Source organism: Trichosurus vulpecula, chromosome 8, assembly GCF_011100635.1.
Source record: "Trichosurus vulpecula isolate mTriVul1 chromosome 8, mTriVul1.pri, whole genome shotgun sequence".
Classification (NCBI taxonomy): Eukaryota; Metazoa; Chordata; class Mammalia; order Diprotodontia; family Phalangeridae; genus Trichosurus; species Trichosurus vulpecula.
In genome coordinates this window covers 177,688,748-177,712,322 of record NC_050580.1, presented here as the reverse complement: position 1 = coordinate 177,712,322, position 23,575 = coordinate 177,688,748, and the positions used below count along the sequence as shown (strand labels likewise).

At 43.8% G+C, this 23,575-nt stretch overlaps 1 protein-coding gene across 3 annotated transcripts; it reads right to left on the bottom strand.

The window, feature by feature from the left end:
• Positions 1–14: 14 nt before the first annotated feature.
• SLC7A7 (solute carrier family 7 member 7) lies at positions 15–23,575 on the bottom strand. 3 transcript variants are annotated; one of them, XM_036735279.1, is made up of 11 exons: positions 23,381–23,575; positions 19,861–19,949; positions 17,296–17,839; positions 7,514–7,639; positions 6,360–6,504; positions 2,743–2,866; positions 2,412–2,515; positions 2,064–2,160; positions 1,812–1,961; positions 1,344–1,527; positions 15–1,124 (listed from the first exon to the last, which is right to left on the bottom strand). In XM_036735279.1, the coding sequence occupies exons 3-11, from the start codon at positions 17,792–17,794 to the stop codon at positions 1,018–1,020; spliced, it is 1,536 nt and encodes a 511-aa protein (XP_036591174.1). In that variant the 5' UTR covers positions 17,795–17,839; positions 19,861–19,949; positions 23,381–23,575; the 3' UTR covers positions 15–1,017. The 3 variants fall into 3 exon arrangements, with proteins under 3 accessions (XP_036591174.1, XP_036591176.1, XP_036591173.1); XM_036735281.1 differs by lacking the exon at positions 19,861–19,949 and having other exon boundaries at positions 23,381–23,523; XM_036735278.1 differs by lacking the exon at positions 23,381–23,575 and having other exon boundaries at positions 19,861–20,050.

Sequence of the window (23,575 nt, the reverse complement as noted above, 5' to 3'; positions counted from 1 at the left end):
GCTTTCACCCCAACTCTGAAAGGTAATTCACTCCAATTTTGTGCCTGTTACAGATGAGGAAATGGACTCATGATCACATAGTGTATAAGTATCAGAACTAGGACCAGAATCAAGGTCTCCTGCTTCTAGGTCCAGCAGCCTGCCCAGTACCTCACACTTCCCCTTAGCTCTCCCTACAGTATGTACAAGGCATGACTCTAAGAAGACCCCATGCAGTATTTTTCAGATGATGGGTCTAAATAAATATTAACGAGAGTAATTTTTTTTCCTAATTGGTTTGTAGGCCCTACTACCTGATATCCTTTGCATGTTTGTGCTCGGTGGAGGTAGACATCAAGCTTTTAATCATCATTTTAGCATTCGGTAATTTAACTCTCTTTAAGGCCCATTTGAAACAATAATTTCATCTGACTGTACAGAACATGGGCTTAATGTTGGAAGGAAAGGAGTCCCTGGGGAACACTTCTAGAGCATCAAGATTTTTTTACGTCTGTATCATGTCTGTGAAAATCAGAGCCAAGGCTGTAAACTTGACAGTGCAAATAAAGAGGCCACTGCCATCCCTTTTATTGTTATCCAAGATGATCCCTCTGCCCCTTGGGTAGTTCCTCCCTGATGCATGTAGGAGGCCAGGAGCATTGCTAACCCTAGTGGGGCTTCCAGTGGGAAGAGGGATAGGAAGGTGGTACAGAATTCAGTCAGTGAATATTCTGGGCACCTGTCCCTGCTCTTCCTCCTTCTGAGGACCTGCTAATAGAGAAACCAAGCCCAAGGCATGCTTCTTCCCACCCCCAAACTTCCATTTAAAAACCTGGAACAAGTAACAAAAACAATAAATTATTCTCCACTTCTCTTAAAGAATAAGTTCAAAAGGTTCCTAAAGCTGTCCCAAAGCCAGGTCTGGACTTGGTAGGTTGTCGTCAAGGAAGGATCCTATCCCGCTGGCCCTGGTCAGTGGGAAAAGGAAATTCCCTGCCCTCAGTGTCTCATTACAGGAGAAGTCAGTCGGGTTGTTAATTAGTTGGACTTGGGATCCTGTTGCTTGGGCATCTCTCCCACGTCTTCCAAATCCATCTCTGCAGCAACTGACATACATAGGAGCTGGATATACCTCGTGACCAAAGCTACAAAGGAGAGAGAATACATAGAAGAGAGGAGGGATGATGTGGGGGTTAGGGGAGGAGGAGCTGATCTGCATCAGACTTGAGACAGGAGGGTCACCTCCAAAGGGCAGTCAGCAACTTCCCCCAAGGCCAGAGAATCAGGAGTAAGTGAGATCTTCATTTTACCAAACAAGAAGACACAAACTTCAGAATCAGGGTCAGTGGTCCCCCAGGACTCACCCACAGTCCTTCGGAGGCAGTATGGCCGTTTGTGTTCTGGCATTCTGACGAAGAAGAAGTAAAAGGGCAGGCCTGAGAGGGCAATGCCAATGCCGATAAGGGAGTTGATGGTATCGCTGTAAAGAGGGATAGCCACCAGGAAGATGGTACAAAGGCAGAAGATGATGGGGAAGACCAAACTGAGCTGCAAGTGCAAAGCAGAACGTAACTTGAGATTAGACAGTTTAAAAGTTCCTTTCACAACCTAGTGTCCTGAGAAAGATGGTGATGTCTGTCACCCAGTAAGGTCATCGATGTTTCCCTTTTTTTTTATTGTCCTTGTAGGGACCTTCTAGTTTCCCTCCCATGAGGTTTCTTGTGTCTTAGTTCCCACTTGCCCCTGAACAATGCTGGAAAATCTGCCCCTCTGGCTCCAAGCTTTCTTGTTAGCATTCTAGATGTTTCATAGAAACAGGGTTAATGAATCACCTTGAGGGGCCGGGGTCTGTCGGGTTCCTTCCAGCGTAAGTAGAGCTGCCCCACAATGGAGAGACCCACGAAGAACCAGTAGCTGAAGCTGTAGTAGTTGATGAGCTGGAAGATGTCCTCCACACACAAGTAGATGAGTGCCATGGCTCCCTACAATACACATACCCTGGAGCTGCTGGACCGAACCTCCCCCAGGACAGTGCTATTTAATACTCCCTCCACTAGCAACCCATCATTTAGGGTACCACTTACATTGAAGAGTAGAGATGGCACTGGAGTAAACCGTTCAACATGAATCATGCAGATAGCATCAGGGAGGTGCCCTTCTCGTGAGCCCACGAAAAAGAGCCTGTTTCAGGTAGGAGAGAGGAGGCTGAGGTGGGTTGAGGTGGGGTAAAAATCAAAACCCATGAATTCCATCAATGTACAAGGAGAGCTAGCTGAAAGCTGAATAGTGGGATCAGGATGGCAAAGTTGCAAAAGCTAAGAGGCTTATCACGAGGCCAAAAGAGTACTGTAGCAGGCTGGGTGTGCCCATCTATCCATCCCTTGCAGTTTTCCTCAGTCACCGTGGTATCTCAAAAGAACATCCAGTCTCACCTGGAAGCAGCCACGATGGAAGCATTGAGACCCCCAAAACAGGATAAGGCAACAGCCAAGGGAATTGTCCAGTTGAATATTCCAAAAATTCTGTCAGCGAAAGTCTACATTGGGTGAGGAGTAGGGAAAAAAAGTAGTGGGAAAAGAGAATGTTTACTGTGAAAATCAAGGTACTGTCCCTCCACCCCAAGAACTTCATGCTTTCTCCCTAAATCTGAGGTAACCCACTCCCCAACTGTACTTGTGAAGTCCTCCATCAAGGCTTAAAGAGACAGCAACCTGTCTACCCTAGGTGAACCTTCTCGCCCTCTTGGTTGCCATAACACTTTACCACAGCAACAGCATCACTGTCCATGATGTCCCTCATGTTGAGCACAGTGTAATAGGCCAAATTGGTCAAAATGTAGATTATGGTGACAACGGGCATGGAAATGCCAATGGACAGGGGCAAGTTCCTACAGTCAGAGAAGAAAGGTAGAAGTTAGCCTCATGCCCCTGTAGATAAGTAATCTCCCAATATCCTCAGGCTCCTCCCCCTACCACTATAGTCTTTCCCAAGAACAGTAGGATGGCTTGCTGTACCTATCTACTTTGTACCTGAGATTCTCTGGTAGTAAAAGAGCAATCATTCAACAAGCATTTATATCTATCTAGCTATATATATATATATATATATATATATATATATATATGTATGTATATATATATATATATACATACATATATCAGGCACTGGGCTAGGCACCAAGGATACAAGCAAGCACAGTCCCTGCTTTCAAGGACTTCACATTCTCCTAGAGAGAAATTCTGTATATAGCACTTTATAACCATAAAGCCATGTATAAATATGTCATCATGAGGCCCTAATTCTATTCTAATAATTCTAAATCTATTCATGACTAAAGAGCATTTCGGGAAAGGTGCCATTAAACCACCACTACAGATAGAGAATTGATGGACTCAAGTACAGATTGAAACAGTTTTTCTCTATTTTTCTTTTTTTTTTTTTTTGCAACAACATAACTAAAGTAGAAATACGTTTTGCATGGCTTCATATGTATAATGGATATTGTATTTCTTTCCTTTTCAATGGGTAGAAGAGGGGTGGAGGGAGGGAGAGAGTTTGGAACTGAAGATAAAAAAAATTAAGGAGGCAGTGCTACTACTAAAAAAGAAAGAAAAACTCTTTGCTGTACATAAATGAGAAGGAAGAGTTGCTCATAAGAAAAGAAAATGTGGCTAACAGAGAAAGAACCAGACTATAAGATAACAGTGCAGGAAGGTAGAAGCCATTTATGCAGAGCCTAACGTGTCCAATCTGCTGATAAAAATACTTTCCCCAAGGCACAAAACAGAAGACATTTCCTAACAATCTGGATTGTGAAGCCCTAGTACAGATAATACAGGAAGGCTCTAAAATGTCCCATAGAGAGCTATTAAGAATAGGAGAGAGAGCCATCCATCCTAACCAGTTTACACACTATTCTAACTAGCATCTAGGGGATTGACTAAATGGTCTTCCAAGGTCCCTTCCAGACCAACAAGACTATTGAGGGGGGACACTCCCCAAATGCCAGATGGCAATTCTTGGTCATTCCAGTTCTATCCAGCAGGTGGAAACATCATTCCAGCCTGAATCCAGCTTGTTTCTACTAACTGCTCGCTAATTAGGCTCTTATCTTTCATTAAAAGGCCACCTTGTTGGCTTCTCAAAAATAATATGGTCTAATTTGCATATTATTTTGTATAAGAACCATGCTATTCACCACTCCAAAATGTACAAAAATGTGTCCATCCTCTGCTTATTTCCTTCCTCCTGCGTACCTCCAGCTTCTGTCTCATCATGTTGGCAACTACTGTTCAGACTTGGGGCAAATTGGGACGTTTTCAGTACTAGTGTTACTAGGCATATTTCCCAGAGATCAAAGAAAGAAGAAAAGGTTTTATAGGTACAAAAATACATAAAGCAGCTCCTAATTTTCCTATTACTGACAAGAGTACCACCATCCTCCAAGTTACCCAGGCACGAAACCTGAGTGTCATCCTAAACTCCTGACTCTCACCCTTCCCCCCCCACCCCATACGCATATCCAGTCTGTTGCAAAGTCTTATCACTTCTACCTTCATAACATCTCACATATATATATATATATATATATATATATATATATATATATATATATATCGTCTGACACTGTCGCTACCCTGAAGGCCCTCATCACCTGATGCCAGTACTATTGCCGCCGCAGCCTATTGGTTGGTTGTCCTGCCTCAGGTCTCTTCCCCATTCCAGTCTATCCTCCATTCAGCTGTCAAACTGATCTTCCAAAACCTGAGATCTGAACATGTCACCCCTTCCCCCACACACACCTCATTCTATAAACTCTGGTAGCTACCTATTACTTCATGGATCAAATCCTCTCATTTTTAAAACTGTTCATAACTTGTCCCCTTCTTACCTTTCCGGTCTTCTTAACCTTATTCCCCCTGTATACTCAATGATACACACATTTTATCTCACAACTGCATTTTCATCAGCAGACTCTCATACCTCTCTCCCTTCTCACCTCCGTGTTCTGGCTTCCCTGACTTTTTTCAAGTTTCACCTTCTGCAAGAAGCCTTTCCTATTCTTCCTTAATTTTGATGCCTTCCCTCTGAGTTTGTTTCCAGTTCATCCTGTATATATTTTATTTGTGTGTACTTGTTTATGTATTGTCTCCTCCATTAGACTGTGAGCTTCTTAAGAGCTGGAAGGGTTTGGGTTTTTTTGTTTATTTGGTTTTTTGCCTTACTCTGTATCCTTTCTTGTGGTAGCAAAGAACCAGAAACTAAGGGGCTGCCCATCATTTGGGGAATGGATGAACAAATTATGGTATATGAATGTAATGGAATACCACTATGCTATAAGAAATGATGAAATGATGCTCAGTTCACGACAGTGAAACCTGTAATCTAGGATGATACTGACTACTCCTTGGGATTATCACCATTAGTAATGATGACTCTTGTTTGCCTAGGTGCCTAGCTACAGAAATGCCAAGCTAAATATTGTAGTGGAGCAAAAGAAAACAGCAGCAACAATAACTTACAGTGCTGTAAAATGAGGGTAATGGGGTTGTTCTGGGGGTCAAACAAAATAATGTATTTAAAGTACTTTATAAACCTTAAAGTGTTACATATCAGTCAATAAGCATTTATTAAATGCCTTCCATATGCCAAGGTCTATGCTAGGCCCTAGGGAAAGATAAATAAAATAGTCCAGGCCCTCTAGGAACTTACATTTTTATAAAGGAAGACAAATGTACACATAGAATTATATGTTAAAATATGTACAAATTTTCTTTTAAAAAGAAATGATGAAAGGGGCAGTTTCAGAGAAACCTGGTAAGAACTAATACAGTAAAGTATTTATGCAATAACATTGTAAAGCATCTCGAAAGACTTGTAAATTCTGATCAACACAATGATTAACTGTAATTCCAGAGGATCAGTAATGAAGAATGTTATGCACCTCCTGATAGAGAATTGACAGCCTAATTATGCAGAATAAGACATACATTTTTTAACATGACCCATATGGGAATCTGTTTTGCTTAACTGTATATGTGTTACAAGGGTTTTGTGTAATTTTGTTTTTATTCCCCAGTGAGACATAGGAAGGAGGGAAGAGAATATTAATGTTTGTTCATTCTTAAAAATAAAATTTAAATTTTGTAATATTCGAGATTTTCAAACAAATAGATTAATTCAATATGGGCATGAATTTGGAAAATAAGGAAAGGATGCTGGAACCTATAGGAGGAATACACATGGAAAGTCTATAAGATTTTGTGTACACTCTAAATCTCTTAAAAGCATCAGGGCAAAGGGTAGATGAAAAGACATATAAAGGCAAATATGAGGTGTAAAAGAAAGTGTAAATATGAAGTCCGTGGTAGAGTACCCACCTTTCAGGATTCTTGATCTCTTCCGTAACATAGTTAAGAGTGTCCCAGCCCGAGTAGGAAAAAAGAGCAGAATACAGTGCCAAAGCAATATTTCCCATCGAAAAGGAAGACCCCTCAAATGAATTCTCAAGGTTGGCTGTATGTCCTAGAATCCAGAAAATTTTGTAGGTTAGGACTATTAAGACAGTCCACCAACTTCAAGGTGATTCAGAACAGGAGGTGAAAGAATCAAGACAATGTAGGTGAACATGAATTCCTAAGATCTTCAGAAACTTAACGACCAGGCTAAAGGTCAGGAAGGGGACAACTGACAATCTCCTAGGATCCCAGATTTAGAGTTGGAAGGGACATAGGCCAGCCTCCTCATTTTTAGATGAGGAACCTAAAGACCCAGAGTTGTGACATGACGTATACAAAACCGTGCATCTAGCTAGCAGCAAGGCAAGACTCAAAACCAGTTCCTCTAACTCCAAATCTAATGCTCTTTTCACTACAACGTGCTGCTGAGTCAGAAGGAAAGGAAGAATAGGGGAGGATCTGGGGAGGATTAGTATAATGCAGTGGAGTCACACTCAGAAACAGGGGCTTCCAAACTGCACATAAGGATCCCCATATTGACTTAGAAAACCACATATTAATGTTACCTATGCTTTATTGTATTTTTATTTATTTTATTAACTATTTCCCAAGTTCATTTTAATCTGGTTCAGAGGGGACTCAGGAGTGTTGTGGGCTTCGTACAGCCCTTGGCCTCAAATTTAACGTCTGGTCTAAGGAACTAGTGGGGATGCTGAGGGTAGGAGGCCACAATAGAACAGAAAGGCAGGAATATAGACCAAGGTGCTTTAATTTGCCTCATTTGTGGTCTTTTTTTAGGACCAGCCAGAAGGGCTAGATACATTCTAGATAAGAAAGAGAAGGAGTTCACCATATCTATGTGAATGATCTTGCATCTAAATGGGCACACCCACACACACCTGCACCATCTGAAAATGGGCAGAGAAGAGATTCAGTGAGGCACATTTCTACCTTTTGCGTACTCCCAAGGGTAGCAAATCCCAGTGTGTAGCAAAGTGCTTCGGGCCCCTGAAAAGTGCATGGACCCAAGGCCATTCCACACCCGCCCCTTTGCCAAGATCAGCCGTGCCTCTTACCCTGGCCTATTTGGACAATGCCAGCAACGATGACCGCAATCAGAGCCAGTACTTTTGCATAGGTGAAAATGTCCTGTACCATTGTTCCCCACTTGACATAAGCACAGTTAATAAAGGTTAAGAGACCTGGAAGAAAAAAGCCCTGGTTAATGACCATATCAAGGACAGGGGTGGAGACATTGATTTCCAAGCAGTTACCTTTGGGTGGAGGTGTCCATAGGACCAAGAAGAACTTAAGGACTTCAGCTCTGACCTGGGTGCCGGAAAGTCTTGATCATTATCACCCCCAAAATTAACTGAGCTTGTGTGCACAACTCTGATCTAGAGACCATGGAGTTACCCAGTAAGGAACTATGTCCTTGCCCTCACATAGCTTACCATCTAAATTGAGGACAGGAGACAAACTGATATCAGATACACTCAGATATCTCATCAGCTACATGAGAGAATGACTATGCCTTATTGGCAGAGGCAGCTGGCTAGTGCAATGGACAGAGTGTTCGACCTGAAATCAGACAGACCTGAGTTCAAATCCAGACTCAGATACTTTTATTAGCCAAGTGACCCTGGGCAAGTCACTTACCCTCTGCCTGCCTCAGTTTCCTCATCTATAAAACTGAAATAATGATAGTACTCACCTCCTAGAGTTGTTACAAAGATCAAATGAGACATTTCTAAAACGATCTGCAGACTTCAAAGGGCTACGTAAATGCTAGCTATAATTCTTAGTATGCCTCAACACACACTCACAGGAGAGGGCCAAAGATGGGGGAAAAAGATTAGTGGTGATCTACCGAGCCCACAGATCCAGAGCTTCTCCCCTCCCCCAGCTACATCTCTGAGGACCCTGTTCTGACTCTTTTATGTTGCTGCTGAGTTATTTTAACCTTGATCCTTTCCCTGAGAATAGTCTTGTTGTGACTTATCCACCGTCTGAGCCGACAGGTCAGGACGTGTGACCGAGGATTAGAATCTAAGCCAGACTTCCCGTGCCTGCCAGCCCCATAGCTTATGGAGCTGAGAGGGGCTGCTGAGAATAGGTAGGGGCTTTATCTCCGGTCCAACAATCATCTCAGTGGGAACAACTACAAATATTCCTCAGGCAATTCCCTAGATGTAACTTTAGAATCTTAGCATGAGGGAATCTGGTGTAAGCACTACAGAAGTCCAATGCCTCATTTTTACAGATGAGAAAGCTCAGAAAAGGAGTGATTTACTTAGTCTCTGGCAGAGTCCACCCTCCGACCCAGGTCTCCCTGCCCAGGCATTTTCCACTGCGCCATACTGCCTTCCTCACTATTTCCTGTGGCTTTGTTAAATCTCACAGGTCACCCCTCAGATGAAAAAGAGTCAAGGAAGGGGAGAAGCCCACACATTGTCAACAGGCAAGCTGGCTCCCGTAATACAGGATGTGGGAGGAAAGAAAGGTGGAAAAAGCAGATCTGAAGCCCAGCTACATGTTTCTTAGAATTTGGTCCAGCCTCAAACCTCCCCTTCCTTGGGTTCTCTTTCTCCTTCTTTCCTTCTCTAACACAGGGTAGACACATTCCCCTCTGGGGACAGACTTGAGCTGTCTTATTCTCTCACGAGCTCCCAAGGAAAAGACAAAGTCCATCTATCATGCAAGTGATAAAACTGAGTCACGCTGGTAGACTTGCCAGCTCCAGGCCACCAGGTCAGCTGAAGATTCCAAGACTTTAATAGCTGTCCCTTGCTCAGTTCAAAGCTTCAGTTTTTTCAATGTATCAAGTGAGGTATGGATTAGATGGCCTCTAAGCTCCTTTCCAACACTAAATCTATCATCCTACGATTATGTTCCAGTCTCCCCATCTCCCTTTTTCTGTGGCATTCAGAGCTCTATGACACTATGACCAAATGACCAAAATGACCAAAAAATAACTATTGTTCAGTCATATATGACTCTTCCTGACCTCATTTGGGATTTTCTTGGACAAGATACTGGAGTATCTTTTCATAGATGAGGAAACTGAGTCCAAAAGGGCTACGTGACTTGCCTGGGATCACACAGCTAGCAAATGTTCCAGGAAGGATTTGAACTTAGGTCTTACTGACTCAAGCCCAGAGCTATAGATACTGCACCACCTAGTAGCGACTCCTCTCCCCCATATCTGAAAGGGGGAGTTTAGCTCTGCAAAGGAAGAGCCCTGTGTTCTCCCACCCTGCAAATCCTTCCACTGATTTTTACTGTTCTAAATCTCTGCCCAGTTCCAACAAGGCTCATTTCTGTTCCATATAGAAAGGAAAAAAACACTACAATAAACAATCAAACCTTATCATAGGGCTAGGCCAAAATGCAATTAGAGCACCAGGCCTCACCAGTGCCAAGTTAATCATTAAGGCATGCACAGGCGTGCATGATCGAGCCAGCTCCCCACTAAATGAAGAGGGTTCCTCTATCTTACCCTTCTTCAGCTCACTGATCTTCCACCTTTTTGCAGCTCCCTGGACTTCCCAACACCCAATAACCCAATTTACCACTCCCAGCCACTCTCATTCAGATTCCCAGAAGATTCTCACCCTCCCACCTTTCCTGTTTCTTCACTCCTCCTATCCTCCTGACCACCACCAGCTCTTGCCTTCTTTGCCTACTTCTGCTTTTCCCTCTCTCCCCTGGTACCCCTCAGAAAATACTGCAATGTGCCAACATCCGTTGCTTTTCTGTCCTTGTGAGCTAATGCATTAGATTATATTCACCCCAAACTATACAAAAGACTCTGAGCTAACCTGGGGAATGGATCCTAATTGGGATGGATTCAAGGGACTAGCCCATTCTACCTACAGTACAAATGAAGAAGCACTAACTTTGGAAGCAAAACGCTAGGGTTCAATCCCACCACTACATATGGGCCCCTAGGCAAGTCACAACCTCCCCTGATCCGTTTCCTTATCTTGTAAAATAAGGAGGTTGGACTAGCTCAAGTGTGGGGGAGTCGATAGAATGCTGGACTTGGAATCAGGGAGAACTGAGTTTGAACCCTGCCTCAGACACTAACTCCAATGACGTCACTTCACCTCTCTGGGTCTCATTTACAAAATAAAGTGAGTTGGACTCGTGACTTCTAAGGTCCCTTTCAACTCTCAATCTACCCCCAAGCTCTACAAACAATCCTCTTCATTTTACTACAGCAAATGATAATGAAAAATGAAGGTATGTTTGCACAGTTCAATCTCCTCAATCCCCTGCTCTCCACTCTATTCTCTGGCTCCATCAGTAAACTGATTCTCTCAGCAGCATTACTCCAATCCCCTGTTCCTCTGGCCTCAGAACTCTTAATTTTGTAGGCTTTGTCCCTCATGAGCCTCAGACAATTGATAAGTTTAATGGGAACTCAGGGGAGATGGTGTGTCAGCTTTATGACCCAAACTCCTCTGGTAGTATCTCACTAAATAAGGTTATTTATTCAGTCATGTTACTCTGACACAAGGTGGATAACTTGGTCTTTTTGTTCTACACGGAAGACTCTAAAGTGAGAAAGAAGTCCTGTGAAATAAGGTGTAAAAGAGAGAGGACATGTTGTGGTACACCTGACCCCTCTTTTTCCCCGTCTCCAAAGCTCAGCTTCCTCTGGGCCCTCATGGCCATAGCATAGCAGGAAATGATTATGGCGAGTAGGAAGAGTGCTGACTGGACTCTTTTCCTACCCCTCCCCAGGGTGGATACAGCTGATGGGTGGCCCCAGAGCTATGGCCAAGATCATTGCTCTTGAAGTGGAACTCATGCTTTGAAGACAGAGCCAGAAGAGAACAGGAAGACACACACTGGAGTAATCCCAGAGCAAACTTGACCCCACATTCTCACTCCTATTTGCCTCTTCAATTCTTCCTCAAACTTGGAGGTGCTGGTCTAGACCAGAGGGTGTCTGGGGAGTCCACTCTGGTCCAAAGAATCTCCTAAAGGTCCAGCCTCGTCTCGGGCCTTTCTTGACCAAAGGAGGTCAAGTCATTTCTAGCACCAACATACTCAGACCTACTTCAGAATGGATCAGCAGATTCTACCTGCCACAGACCTCTGAAGTAGGAGCAAGCTCCAGAATTGGCCCTGAAAAGTTCTGGATTGAGTAATTCCAGAATCAAGTGCAACTTCTAGGGCCACTCAACCAAAGCAGAACTCTCAGACTTCCAGTGGTTTAACTCTGTGACCCCAAGCATGAGCCCAAAAGTGAACTGTTGCTAAAGGAAGACATTAAGCTCCCTTTACTCAACAAGATCTGCTACAAAACCATCCCATGAAAACTGGGCTTCTTGTGAATGTGTAAACAGTATTCCATGTAGAGGAGTTAGATGGGCTAATAGAATCACTGGATTAGACATGAACCTAAAGAAACCACCCCCCAGCTGAGTTTCACTTTGAACTAAAAGCAAGAGACTTTTAGGGACTAGTTCTTCCATTAAGTACTAGGATATAAATATGTAGAAATTTCACACATAGGGAGACATGAAAAACTGGATAATAGCTTCTAGAGTATTCTAGAAAACTCCCAAATGTTAGGGCAAAGACGGCTTTATCCTGAGGAGACACAGATCCCAAAGTACCCTTCAATCAACTCAGTAGGAAGATCCTATTTTCCCCCATTCCTCAAACCCAGTGTTCCCTTTGTAGAAATGTGGCCATGTCATCCAAATTGTTGACTCGAAAATAACTAGTGCTAATTTATTAGTCAGAATACAGTTTATCTGTTAATCATTTAATGGCTACATGAATAGAAATGCACCCATCTTTTGCTCCCTTCCTCCTTGGGCACTTCAATGCCTAACATACAAGTCCAGAAAAATTACTGAGTGGGCTGAATCTTTATAATCGGTCCCCCCTGTAGCTCTTCGTGCTTTTGACCACAGCACCGTCTTCTCTGCTGCCTTCCTTGCTGTGTTCCTGTTTATTCTCCCACTGCCCACTTATCCTAAAACTCTTCCCTAAATCTCTTTATTTTTTTTTTTCCGGAGGCAATCGGGTTTAATGACTTGCCCAGAGTCATACAGCCTATGAGGGTCAAGTATCTGAGGCCAGATTTCAAATCGGGTCCTCCTGACTCTGGGGTCAGTGCTCTGTCCACTGCACCACCTAGCTTTCAACTCTCAATCTTCCCCTGAAGCTCTACAAACAATCCTCTTCATTTCACTACAGCAAATGATAATGAAAAACGAAGGTATGTTTGCACAGTTCAATCTCTGAGGGCAGAGAAAAGAAGAAAAAGAAAAAAGAACTCAAAGATGAGTCTCAAGGAAAACTGGTACAATAAGACAAGCCTCGGGTTTGGAATCTAGAGGATCAGGGGTTCAGATCCTGCAGCTGTCACTTGCATGACCTTGTCTGACCTTCTGGGCCTCAGGTGCCCTCATCTGTAAAATGGAGGTAGTCAAACTAGATGATCTCTAAGTGTCTTCCAGCTCTAAATCTATGATCTGATCTGCCTAAAACCTTGTACCATTTTACTCCCTCCAAGCACTTAATGGTAGTCCCCAAAAGACTCTTTTGGTTCAAAGTTGATCTGTGGCTAGAGGATGTTTCCTTTAGGGTCTTACCTAAGTCCATATGAACCACTAAATAGAACCCAGGGGTCCTGGTTCAGCTTATCTCTAACCAAGATTGTTGGTCTGTTACAATATGGGATATAGAATTTAACCTTCCCCATTTACCTCTGGTCACCCAGTTTCCCAATACATGAGGAAACTCATGAGAACAGTCCTGGAAAAGGTAACTGGCTTCTCAGCGGAGGCCAGTTCAAAGGGCAGAGGCCACCTGGGGGCCCCATGAGGAGCTGTTCTGCCTCATTAGCCTTGAATCCATGAGGTCAGTGGTTCTGGTACAAGGTAAAATGCTAGACACCACATGCCCAGGTTTGCCTGGAGCACAGAGGTCAGAAGGGCCAAGGCATAGCCTTTTCAGGTCCTCTGCCAGCCTTGTGCAGTCCTCTTTCTAAGCCAAATACAGCTGCATTGCTCCAAAGAAGAAAGGTTTCACCGTGAGGAAAGGATATTGCCTGGGTCTGGAGTCAAAAGACCAGAATTCATATCCTACACCTCTGATGAGGTTGCCGTTGTGACCTTGGGCAAGTCTCTCAACCTCTCTGAGGCTCAGCTTCCCCATCTGTAAAATAAGGAAGCAAGACTAGATGACCTCAGAGGTCCCCACTAGCTATAGAACTATGATCCTAATAGTAACTGAGCAGCAAGAGAGATTAAAGTCTCCGAGATGAGCGCTGTGAAGTGAGGAGGAGATTCCCCCAGGAGAAGGGACAGCACTTTCACGTGAACGCTGGTTCACCAGCCTGAGACATTTCTTCGCAAGAGGATACAGAGATTCTAGCATAGCTCCCCATGGCAAAGTCCTCTGCACGCAATAGGAGCTGGATAAAAGTTGGCTGACTGGTGCGGGTGTCGAATCAAGGCACTAACAGGAGTGGGGAACCTGCGGCCTCAAGGCCACATGTGAAAAGGCACTCTCAAGGAAGAGGGGCAAAATCTGATAAGAGAGATTGACGTATTTAAACTAAGCAGTGCGGGCAAGGTATAACAGGGTTCAGGGTTGCCCAATTGCCCCCAAAGAGAGACCCAGAATAATGAAGTCAAGGCTGAGGAAAGGACAGAGGAATTAGATATCTGGTCACCTGGGTTCTACTTGACCTCCGTGCCTGACTCGCTGAGTTAAAGACCACAACACCATTGACTCTGAGTCAGGAGGAACTTTTGTGGTCCAACCCCTTCATTTTATAGCTAAGGAAACTGAGACCCAGTGAAGTAAAGTGACTTGCCCACAGTCACACAGGTAATGAAGGGTAAGAACTAGGATTTGAACACAGGACCTCTGAATGTAAATTTAGCAGTTGTTCTACTGCAACGTGTAGTCTCCCTTTCCTCAAGGGCATCAGTTTCTTCCTCTGTAAATTAGGAAGAATTCACTAGCTTCCTTCCTCCCATTAGACCCTACATAAAAATATAGGGTATGCTTTGAATCCCACCAGAAGAAGAGGACATAGAAGTTGACAGTATTCAATGGCTATTATACCATGCCAATGATAGTGATTACTGCTCAGGCATTATAGTCCCTGGCTCCATTCAGGGTCGGTGGATAGATGGTGGCACTGATGATGACTCTCATCTCCCTTGTGGAGTTCTCAACCTTGTTCTAGAGTGAGCTGTAGAGCAGAAGTGTCCAAACTGCTCAGGTTCTGAACCAGATAAAGATGTAATTGGGAAATGTTTAACAAAATAAATAAAAATACAATAAAACATAGATAATGTTAATTTGTGGTTTGAGAATATTAATTTATGGTTTCCTAAGTCAATATGAGGCTGACCAGCATGGATCTGTTTCTATTTGACTTTCGCATTTTTGCTACAGAGGCTAGGATGCTGGACTTGGAGTCAGATTGACCTGGGCTTACATCCAGCTTTAATTGCAAGCTTACTAGCTGTAGGACCATGGACAAGTTACAATTTCTCTCAGCCTCAGTTTCTTTTTTTTTTTCCTTTTTTGGAAGCAATTGAGGTTAGATGACTTGCCCAAAGTCACACAGCTAGTAAGTGTCTGATGTTGTATTTGAACTCAGGTCCTTCCGACTCCAGGGCCAGTGCTCTATCCACTGTGCCACCTAGCTGTCCCAGCCTCAGTTTCTTTATCTGTACAATGAACATAATAATATCTATAATACTTCTTACGGTTGTTGTGAGAATTGAATGATATCAGACTAGAAAAGTGGCTTTGCAAATCTTACAATGCTGTATAACTGACAGTTTTTACTAATATTCTGTTCAAGGCCACTTCTGAGAAGCTGGCAGGGACCACTTTAAAAGGGACAGTTTATATAACTCTCAAGACAAGAGAAGCAAAGCAGTAACTTGGAGGAGAAAGGATTCTTCCCAACTTCAAATTCCATCCTTTCCCATCAGGAGAATTGACCCCCCAAAACCCAGCTTTCTTTATGTCTCCTCAGTCCTGTCCTTCATGTCCTCTATCCCCTACATTGTCTTTATCTCTACTAAATAGTTGGTAGGTACAAGATCCAGCCATTTCTACTAGGTAGCTGGTAGATGCAAGAACCAGGCATTCTGACTACAACAAAAAGTCATAGCTGAAGGGATGAAAGCAGAAGAAGCAGGCAGAAAAAATCTGAGAACTCAAGAAACAAGTAGTCAGGAGCTATTTTGTGCAATCACAGTCTGAATCATCAAGAAAAAAATGACATAATGATCAGTATACCGTTTCAGAAAGCAAAAGGCTCTAACACATTTTAGAAATATTCAAATTAAAATAAGAGGTTTGGGAGCTTAAAAGGGTAAGTTTCTGTCATATGGAAAATAAATTTAGGTGAGATGGTTCATTCCCTGACAACGTCAAAGAAATGAAGCTTTGTTAAATGCATAAATTCGAGGGGGAAAGCATTAAATCAGAGGGCCTGGGTTTGAAACCTCGCTCTGATCCTTACTACCTATGTGACCTTCAGCAGACAACTGACTTTATATCCCTGGCTTTTAGATTCCTCATCTGCAAATGAAGGCATTGAATTCAATGACCTTTAAGCTCTCTCCCAGCTTTAAAACTGTGACCTTCCCTGCTGGATTCCAATAAATACTCAAATGAGCCTTCCCTTCAATAAACCAGCCTGAAAGAAACAAAGGAAACCCCAAATCCCATCTAAGGCCTTTAGACTAGAAAATCCTCCTCCTCCGAATACATGAGGCAGTCTCAGTCCGTCAACTACCCTCTGGCTGTTGTACCCACATACAGAGGATACCCAGGTCAGAGACAAAAGACACATGGAGACAGGTACACCCATAGCATCACAAGACCCAAACACAGAAAAGCTCAAAACTTTGGGCAGAAGCAAAAGCAGAGAGAACTTGGAAGTATAGGGAGGATAGTACAGGAAAGTTAAAAGAGAAGCAGATAAAGGAACAGAAACAATAGTGGTCTTGCAGAACCTTGCATTCTTGCCTGTCTCTGAGGTCAACCATGGCAGCTGTCCAAAACAAGGCACAATTTCTTCACTTCCTAGCAACAGGGGATCAGGATAGGAGAAATGCCTCAGGTATCCAGGCATTTCATATGTCCCAGACTGGGATGGTATTTCCCAGAGGTATACGAAATCGGGAACAGAAAGATTAGTGGAATTTCCTCTCTGCCCCCACCCAATGTAGTGTCAATGGTATAGCAGCGGTACCACTTGGAAGGGATACATAAATTTCAAGGATGTAGGATTTACAGCAGATCACAACTATTATATGGGATCTTAATCTTGTTTTGTATGTCTTTGATCCCTTGAACAGTCTAGTGAATGTATGAACCCCTTCTCAGGACTGTGTTTTTAAATTCATTAAAATAAAATACACAAGATTTCAAAGGAAACCAGTTTATATTGAAATAAAGATGTAAGGTTTTGTTCTGTTTTTGTCCATGCAAGTTCATGGACCCCACCCCCACCCGGCTTAACTCTATCCCAAGTTAAGAACCCGTTATCAATTAGTATGTGAGTTAGACAGCCACCTGGTATTCAGAGCAGTTAAGTGATAGCTAATGAAGTGTCAAAGGCAGGATTTGAACTCAGGTCTTTCTGACTGCAAATCCAGCATTCTACCCCTTCCACCATACTGCTTCTCCATGGGAAGAAAAGATGGAAGGCGAACAGTAAGAAGGTATAATAGCAATTCTGTTCTACCCTATGTTTTGCTCCCTCACCATTTCCCTGTTCTCTCAGTCCTAGGTCTCAGCTTTGCTACAGCCCCCTCCTTTCCATCCCAAATTCCCCTTACCCAACTGTACTCACAGATACAGGCAGCTGCAAGCAGGCGTCCAGCAACATATGGAGCAAAACAGCTAGGGAAAATTGGTTGTACCATGTAGTTGGCAAAAGTGATGGCAATGATAGCCTGGCTGGTGGGCTCAATGATAAGGAGGGAAGTCCAGAGTCTGATGAAGGCCAAGAAGCTCCCAAAGGCCTCAAGGATATAGGCATAGCTAGCCCCAGACTTCTTGATGGTGGTCCCCAGCTCAGCATAGCAAAGGGCTCCAAAGACAGAGAAGAGGCCCCCAACAGCCCAGATAACGAGAGAGAGACCAAAGGAAGAGCTGTACATGAGGACACCTTTGGGTGAAACAAAGATACCAGAGCCAATCATGTTCCCCACAATCAGGCACACCCCATTGAGCAGGGAGATCTCCTTCTTCAGTTTTATCTGTTCGGGTCCTGATGCGGACTCCTTGGCCAAGGAGGACACATCTTCATCGTGCTGGGCTGCCACTTCATATTTGGTGCTGTCAACCATTGTGGGGAAAAAAGAAAGTCTTCAACAGCTCCCTGGCATCTCCCTCTGAGGAAAAAAGAAAATGATCCTGAAGGGATAGGCTGTATGACCAAACCCTTACAAGAGCCACAATTGTCACCATCACTCTTCTTTCCCATTCCCAGAGTTTCCCCTCCCACCCCCCTCTGAGGTTGAACTAAGGTTCACCACATGGATCCTACGTTGGCTTGACTGAATCTTTGACAGTAGAACCAAATCAATTAGCATTTCTCAAGCTCCTTCTATGAGCCCAAGTACAGAAGATACAAATGGGAGACAGGCTATGCCCTCAGAGAGCTTATATTCCACGGAAGAGAAGAAGACATCCCACCTCCTGGGAAGAAGCTACTTCTTCCACCATCGAGATCAAAAAGATCATAGCTTTAAAGCTAGATGGGGACCTCATAGATCACCCGGTCTAACCCCCTCATTTAACAGACAAAGAAGATCAAGGCCCAAGGGAGGTTGGGCTATGTGCCCAAGTGTCCGTAACAGGAGCCAGGACTTGTACCCAAGGCCTCTGGAGCCAAACCCGGTGTTGTTTACACTATGGCACATAATTTCTAGTACAATAGGCCATAGAAATTACTTAACAGAGAGAAAGAATGCTGGACCCCCTCCCACCCCCCATTGAATCTCTTGTGGGGAGGAATGAGTAAACAGGAAGACAATGATAATAATCCCTACAGCCGTTAGGACCCTAGCCCTTCACCCAGTGCTGGGATACAAGGCTAACAGTCCTGCCAAGGCATTTGAAAGGATTGTTACACAATATTAAACACCAATCTAATGCACAGCCCCTTCTGTCTCCATGTGGAAGAAGGACTCCTAGCCTTGGTGATCTAACCCGGGGTAATAAAGAAGGTTGCATGGCACTCCTGATAAAATGGAAGTTCCGCTCATAACCCTACAATCCACTCCGGGATCAAGCAGCATTCCTTGCAAATTAGAATGCATATCAAGCTGGAATCTCCCCCGGTCAGCTCAATCATCACCTGAAAGAGATAATGGATCCACATCCAGAGAAAGAACTATGGAGTTTGAATGCAGAGCGAAGCAGGCTATTTTCACCTTTTTTTGTTTGTTTTTGATTTTTCTTTCTCTTGGTTTTTCTCTTTTGTTCTGTTCTGTTTTCTTTTTCACAACATGACTAATGTGGAAATATGTTTAATATGATTGTATATGTAGAACTCATATCAGATTGCTTGCCTTCTTAAGGAGGGGAGAGGGGAGGGAGGGCAAGAGAAAAAAGTTCGGAACTCAAAATCTTATAAAAACGAATATTGAAAACTTTCGTTACATGTAATTGGAAAAAATAAAATACTGTTAAAAATAAAATAAAATAAACCAGTAACTTGCCTACAAAAAAAAGAGATAATAGCCATAGTCATCAAGAGACGTCCAAGAATGCTTTACTCCTTGCCCATATGCTACTATCCAGCACTTAGCACAGTGCATGGCATATAGTAGACACTTAAATGTTTACTGATTGATTGATGTCACTAGCAGGGGAGCCCATCACTTAAAAAAATACGAACAGGTGGGCATGAGAAAAAGAAGAAAGATCCCAGAGGAGAGATAAACCTAAAAATGAACAGATACCTAGAGAACCCTAGGGAACACAGCTTCTCAACCAATAGGAATCATGTTAAGAAAGTAAGGTCCCAAACGAGGTTAAGTGACTTGCCCCAAGGTAACTCAGCTAAGAAGTAGCAGAGACAAGTCCTCTGAATCCGAATCCAATGTTCTTTCTGCCAAACCACACAGCAGTGCTATCAGGACCAATTCACAGAAAGGGACTCATTTGAATCTAACGGGGAGCGAGAGGAGTGAAATAAGAAGGCAATGACACATACATAAAGACAGCTGAAGGGAGGAACACATAGCTGGGAACACCCAAGGCAGGAGACAGCTGAGGGGAAGACAGGTGGAAAGATCACTGGGGCAAGGGAGCATTGAGAGAAAAGGGAGCCAAAGCCTGAAGACCAGAAAACGGTCAGGATAGGAAAGTGGAGGATCAGGAAGGGGAAGAGGGTAGTAAGACTTACACTTTTATCCTGGATATAGCAGCTACTGGCAGCAGCAGTAGTGCTGAAGATCCAGCTAGAGTTGTAGATCTCCTCTTGAAGTTTTCAGCCTGTGGTAAAGAGGAAGACTGGGCAAACACGGACGGATTTAACTCAAGAAGGGAGAGGAGGAGGGGGAGATGGAGAAAGAGGGAAGGAGGAGGGGGGAAGGGGGAAGTTGGTATTAAGCAAGAGTCTAGGTCCAAGGTTCACAGGCCCTTCACATCTGCAAAAGGGGCTGGCTAGGAGCTCTTCAATCAGCAATTTCTGAGATAAGGAGGCCTCTCAGGAATCTCCTTTGTCAGCTCGGTTCTGAGACAGGAGACTGAAGGGGAGGGACAGGCAGTAGATGCCACTTCCTCTTGCCCCCAAAAGCACGCTGTCCCCTAGCCTGGTTGCAGGAAGTTAGCTAGGGTGGGAGAAAGTTGGGCCGCAAATAAAGAATGACTTCCAGTCTATCTCTGTCCTCCCTGCACACCTTCTCCTACCCTGACTCTTCTCTTGCCCCACAATTTTTTTTTAAGTAGAAAAAGCTATGTGGTGACATAAGTTCTTTTTGAGATTTTCAGCCCTGAAATATTAGAGGAAGTGTCAGAGATGTCACTGGATCCCTGTGACATTGCTCAGTGGAGTGGCTTGCTTCCTCCTGCAATACTTCAGATCACGATGGACAACATTGTGGACTTCCCCTTGGTTGACTGAAGCTGCTTCTAGTCTAGACCATTACCCCAAAGCTGAGTCACAAGCTATCTCACTACAAACAAGTTCAAGAAATGTTCCCCTGATCCCATCCTGCCCCACCCGCTCCAACAACCTGCCCTTTCAACCTGAAGTATTCCTTAATCTCCATCTCAAGAAAGCATACCAAGACATTGGAAGTAAACAAGGACACTGCTGAAAACACTTCCTGAAACTTGTACTCTGTGTGAACTGAGAGAATGTAAATTCAAGCTCCACTTACACTCTTTCCTACCTATACAACCTTGGCCAAGTCATTACAACTCTCTGAGACTCAGTTTCCCCTTCTGTCAAATGAGGGTAGTGGAGGGCATGATTTCCAAGATCCCTTCCGACTCTAAAATCTATGCCTCTTACCTTCGTGGTACTTTCCTCCAAAGCCCTAGAAACTTGTGCAAGATAATAATAATAATAAAGCAGTTACATTTAGATAGCACCTTTAAGGTTCACAAAGCACTTTATGCAGACATAGTTATCATAAGTTACCATATCTAATTGGATAGAGCTCTGTACATGGACTCAAGAATACTTGAATTCAAATACAGCCTCAGACACTTACAAGTGTGTGTAACTCTGGGCAAACTATTTCACTCTCCCTCGGTTTTCATCTGGAACATGGGGATAATAATGAACACTTCCCAAGATTATTGTGAGGATCAGAGACAACATTTGAAAAAGTGCTTTGCAAACCTTAAGGCACTAAGTGCCCATTACTAATTTCATCCCATTTGATTAGAAAGTAAGAGGTCACATAAGGACTTAGCCAAAATAGCAGAAGTTTATGCCACATTTATACCCAGCCCTAACACTCCAGCTGCCCGATTCCTTATTAACATAGAAAATTTCACCCCACTCTAAGTGGCTCAGGGGATAGACTGCTGAGCCTGGAGTCAGGAAGACCTGAGTTCAAATCCAGCCTCAGACCTTTACTAACTGTGTGACCCTGGACAAGTCACTCATCCCATTTGTCTCGGTTTCATCATCTGTAAAATGGGGATAATACCAGCACTTATCTTGCAGGATGGCTTTGAGGGACAAATGAGATTATAACTGTAAAGTGCCTGGCATACAGTAAGCGCTATATTAAATCTCAATTCTATGTCCCTCGTCACACTAATTAATTCTCATTCATTGCAAACAGACTCAGAAATTAGAGTGATGAAAATCCTCATTAGAAACCTTTTCACCCATCATTTTTCAAAGTTCTCAGGCAGACTTTCTGGGAATTCATAGGAACATAAAACTTAGGTCTGGAAAGAAGACACCTTCGGTATTATCTTTTGTCAACCCCCTCATTTTACTGTTGATGAAACTGAAGCCCTGAAAGGTGGAACAACTTGTCCAAAGTCGTACACAGGGAGGAAGTAGCAGAAGCAGGATTCCAAACCAGGTCCTGGAACTCCAGAACTAAACAAGAGACTTCTGTCCTTCAGCCTGCTATGGATTGACAGTGAGCTTCCACGAGGTGTGTTCATCGCCCATACTTTCTGATACTCCCCTCTACCCTCTACAAAGGCGCATCCTAAATCAAATATTGGAGTGGAACTATATAAAGGTTAAAGAAAGATTGGGAAATTTGGGGAGACAAACGTATATGGTTTGATGTCTAAGGAAAGCAACAAGTTCTTTCTTCCTAGGACTTCTTGGCAGGATAATTCCATACTTGGTATCCCCATTACAGCACACAACATCCCCTAGCGGGCACATGAGGAAGTGGCAAAGACTGAATCAACTCGCTCTAGTGCTAAATTGGACAAACCAAGTCAGCCAGGGAGCACTGTCAGTCAGCTAGAGAAAAAATACCCCCTCTCTATCTTCAGCCACCATTCACATGGCATAGAACAGTTCAGTGTACACCCAGCGTATGGCATTCATTCTCCCCTAGATCATTCCTTACTATGACCAACTGTGGCTGTCTCTCAAGCTGCCCCCTCAGCTTTGGACACCTGAAGAAGGCTGGATGGAGGCAGCAAAATCCCTGCCTCGCCCGATGGTTTCGTTCTAGCCTACCTGAGGTTTCGCAGAATAACCTTTTTCCCCGTGGGGCCCCAAAGAGATCATATACACTCCTCCCCAAGTACCTCTGAAATGCAGCCATTTTGGGGGCTCTGAGCAAAGCAGTAAACAAACACCACTCATTTCTTTTTTTGGACAGGGAGTGAGGGAAATTCCATATTGGAATGAGACCCCATAAAGTTTGGGTAATGAAAACCTACTGACTCACAAAATACAATGAATGGTAGAGCTGGCAGCAAATGCCCAATTCTCAAGGGTTAACCCCTGCAGCACACTTCCTCTGGGAAACTAGGACAAAATACCCCTGAGTCCTAGATCCCCAGCCCATAGAGTAAATGTTAGGACACACTTCCTGAGAAAGCCCGAGTGCCCTGCCTCCCTGTTTCCTGGCACTAACTGGTTTGCACCGCCTTCCATAACAACAGAAAGCAAATAGAAAACATGCACTTTCTCATCAGGCTAAAGCCCCCATAACCCCTAAGCATGCAACCCTGCTCCACCCCCACCACAGTTACTTTATTTTCTAGACTTACTGTAGCTGACAAAGACAGTCTATTTTTAAAATGAAATACAAAACATGTTTGCTCCTGTGGCCCAGGGTTCCCATTAATATGGGGTTAATGTCCCTGAGAGGGGGACTCTGCAGGGGAGCTGAGGACAGGGTTATCCTCCCTTATTTTTAAGTTTCGCTCTTCCTTTCTACTCTATTTTCCCTCTCTCCCACTTCCCTTTCTCTTTCACCTCTTACCTGTCCTGTGATACTTGGGCAGGTGCAGGGGAAGAAGGGGCCACCAGTAACCTCGGGCAGCAGGTGGGGGGAGGGGTACAGGTGCCAGCAAAGGGAGGTTTGAGAGAAGGCTAAACCTTCAGCAGTCGCCAACTTGTGAGAAGAAGCTGAGAAGCCGGGGGTGGTGGGGGATCGAAATGAAAAACAGGAAAACAC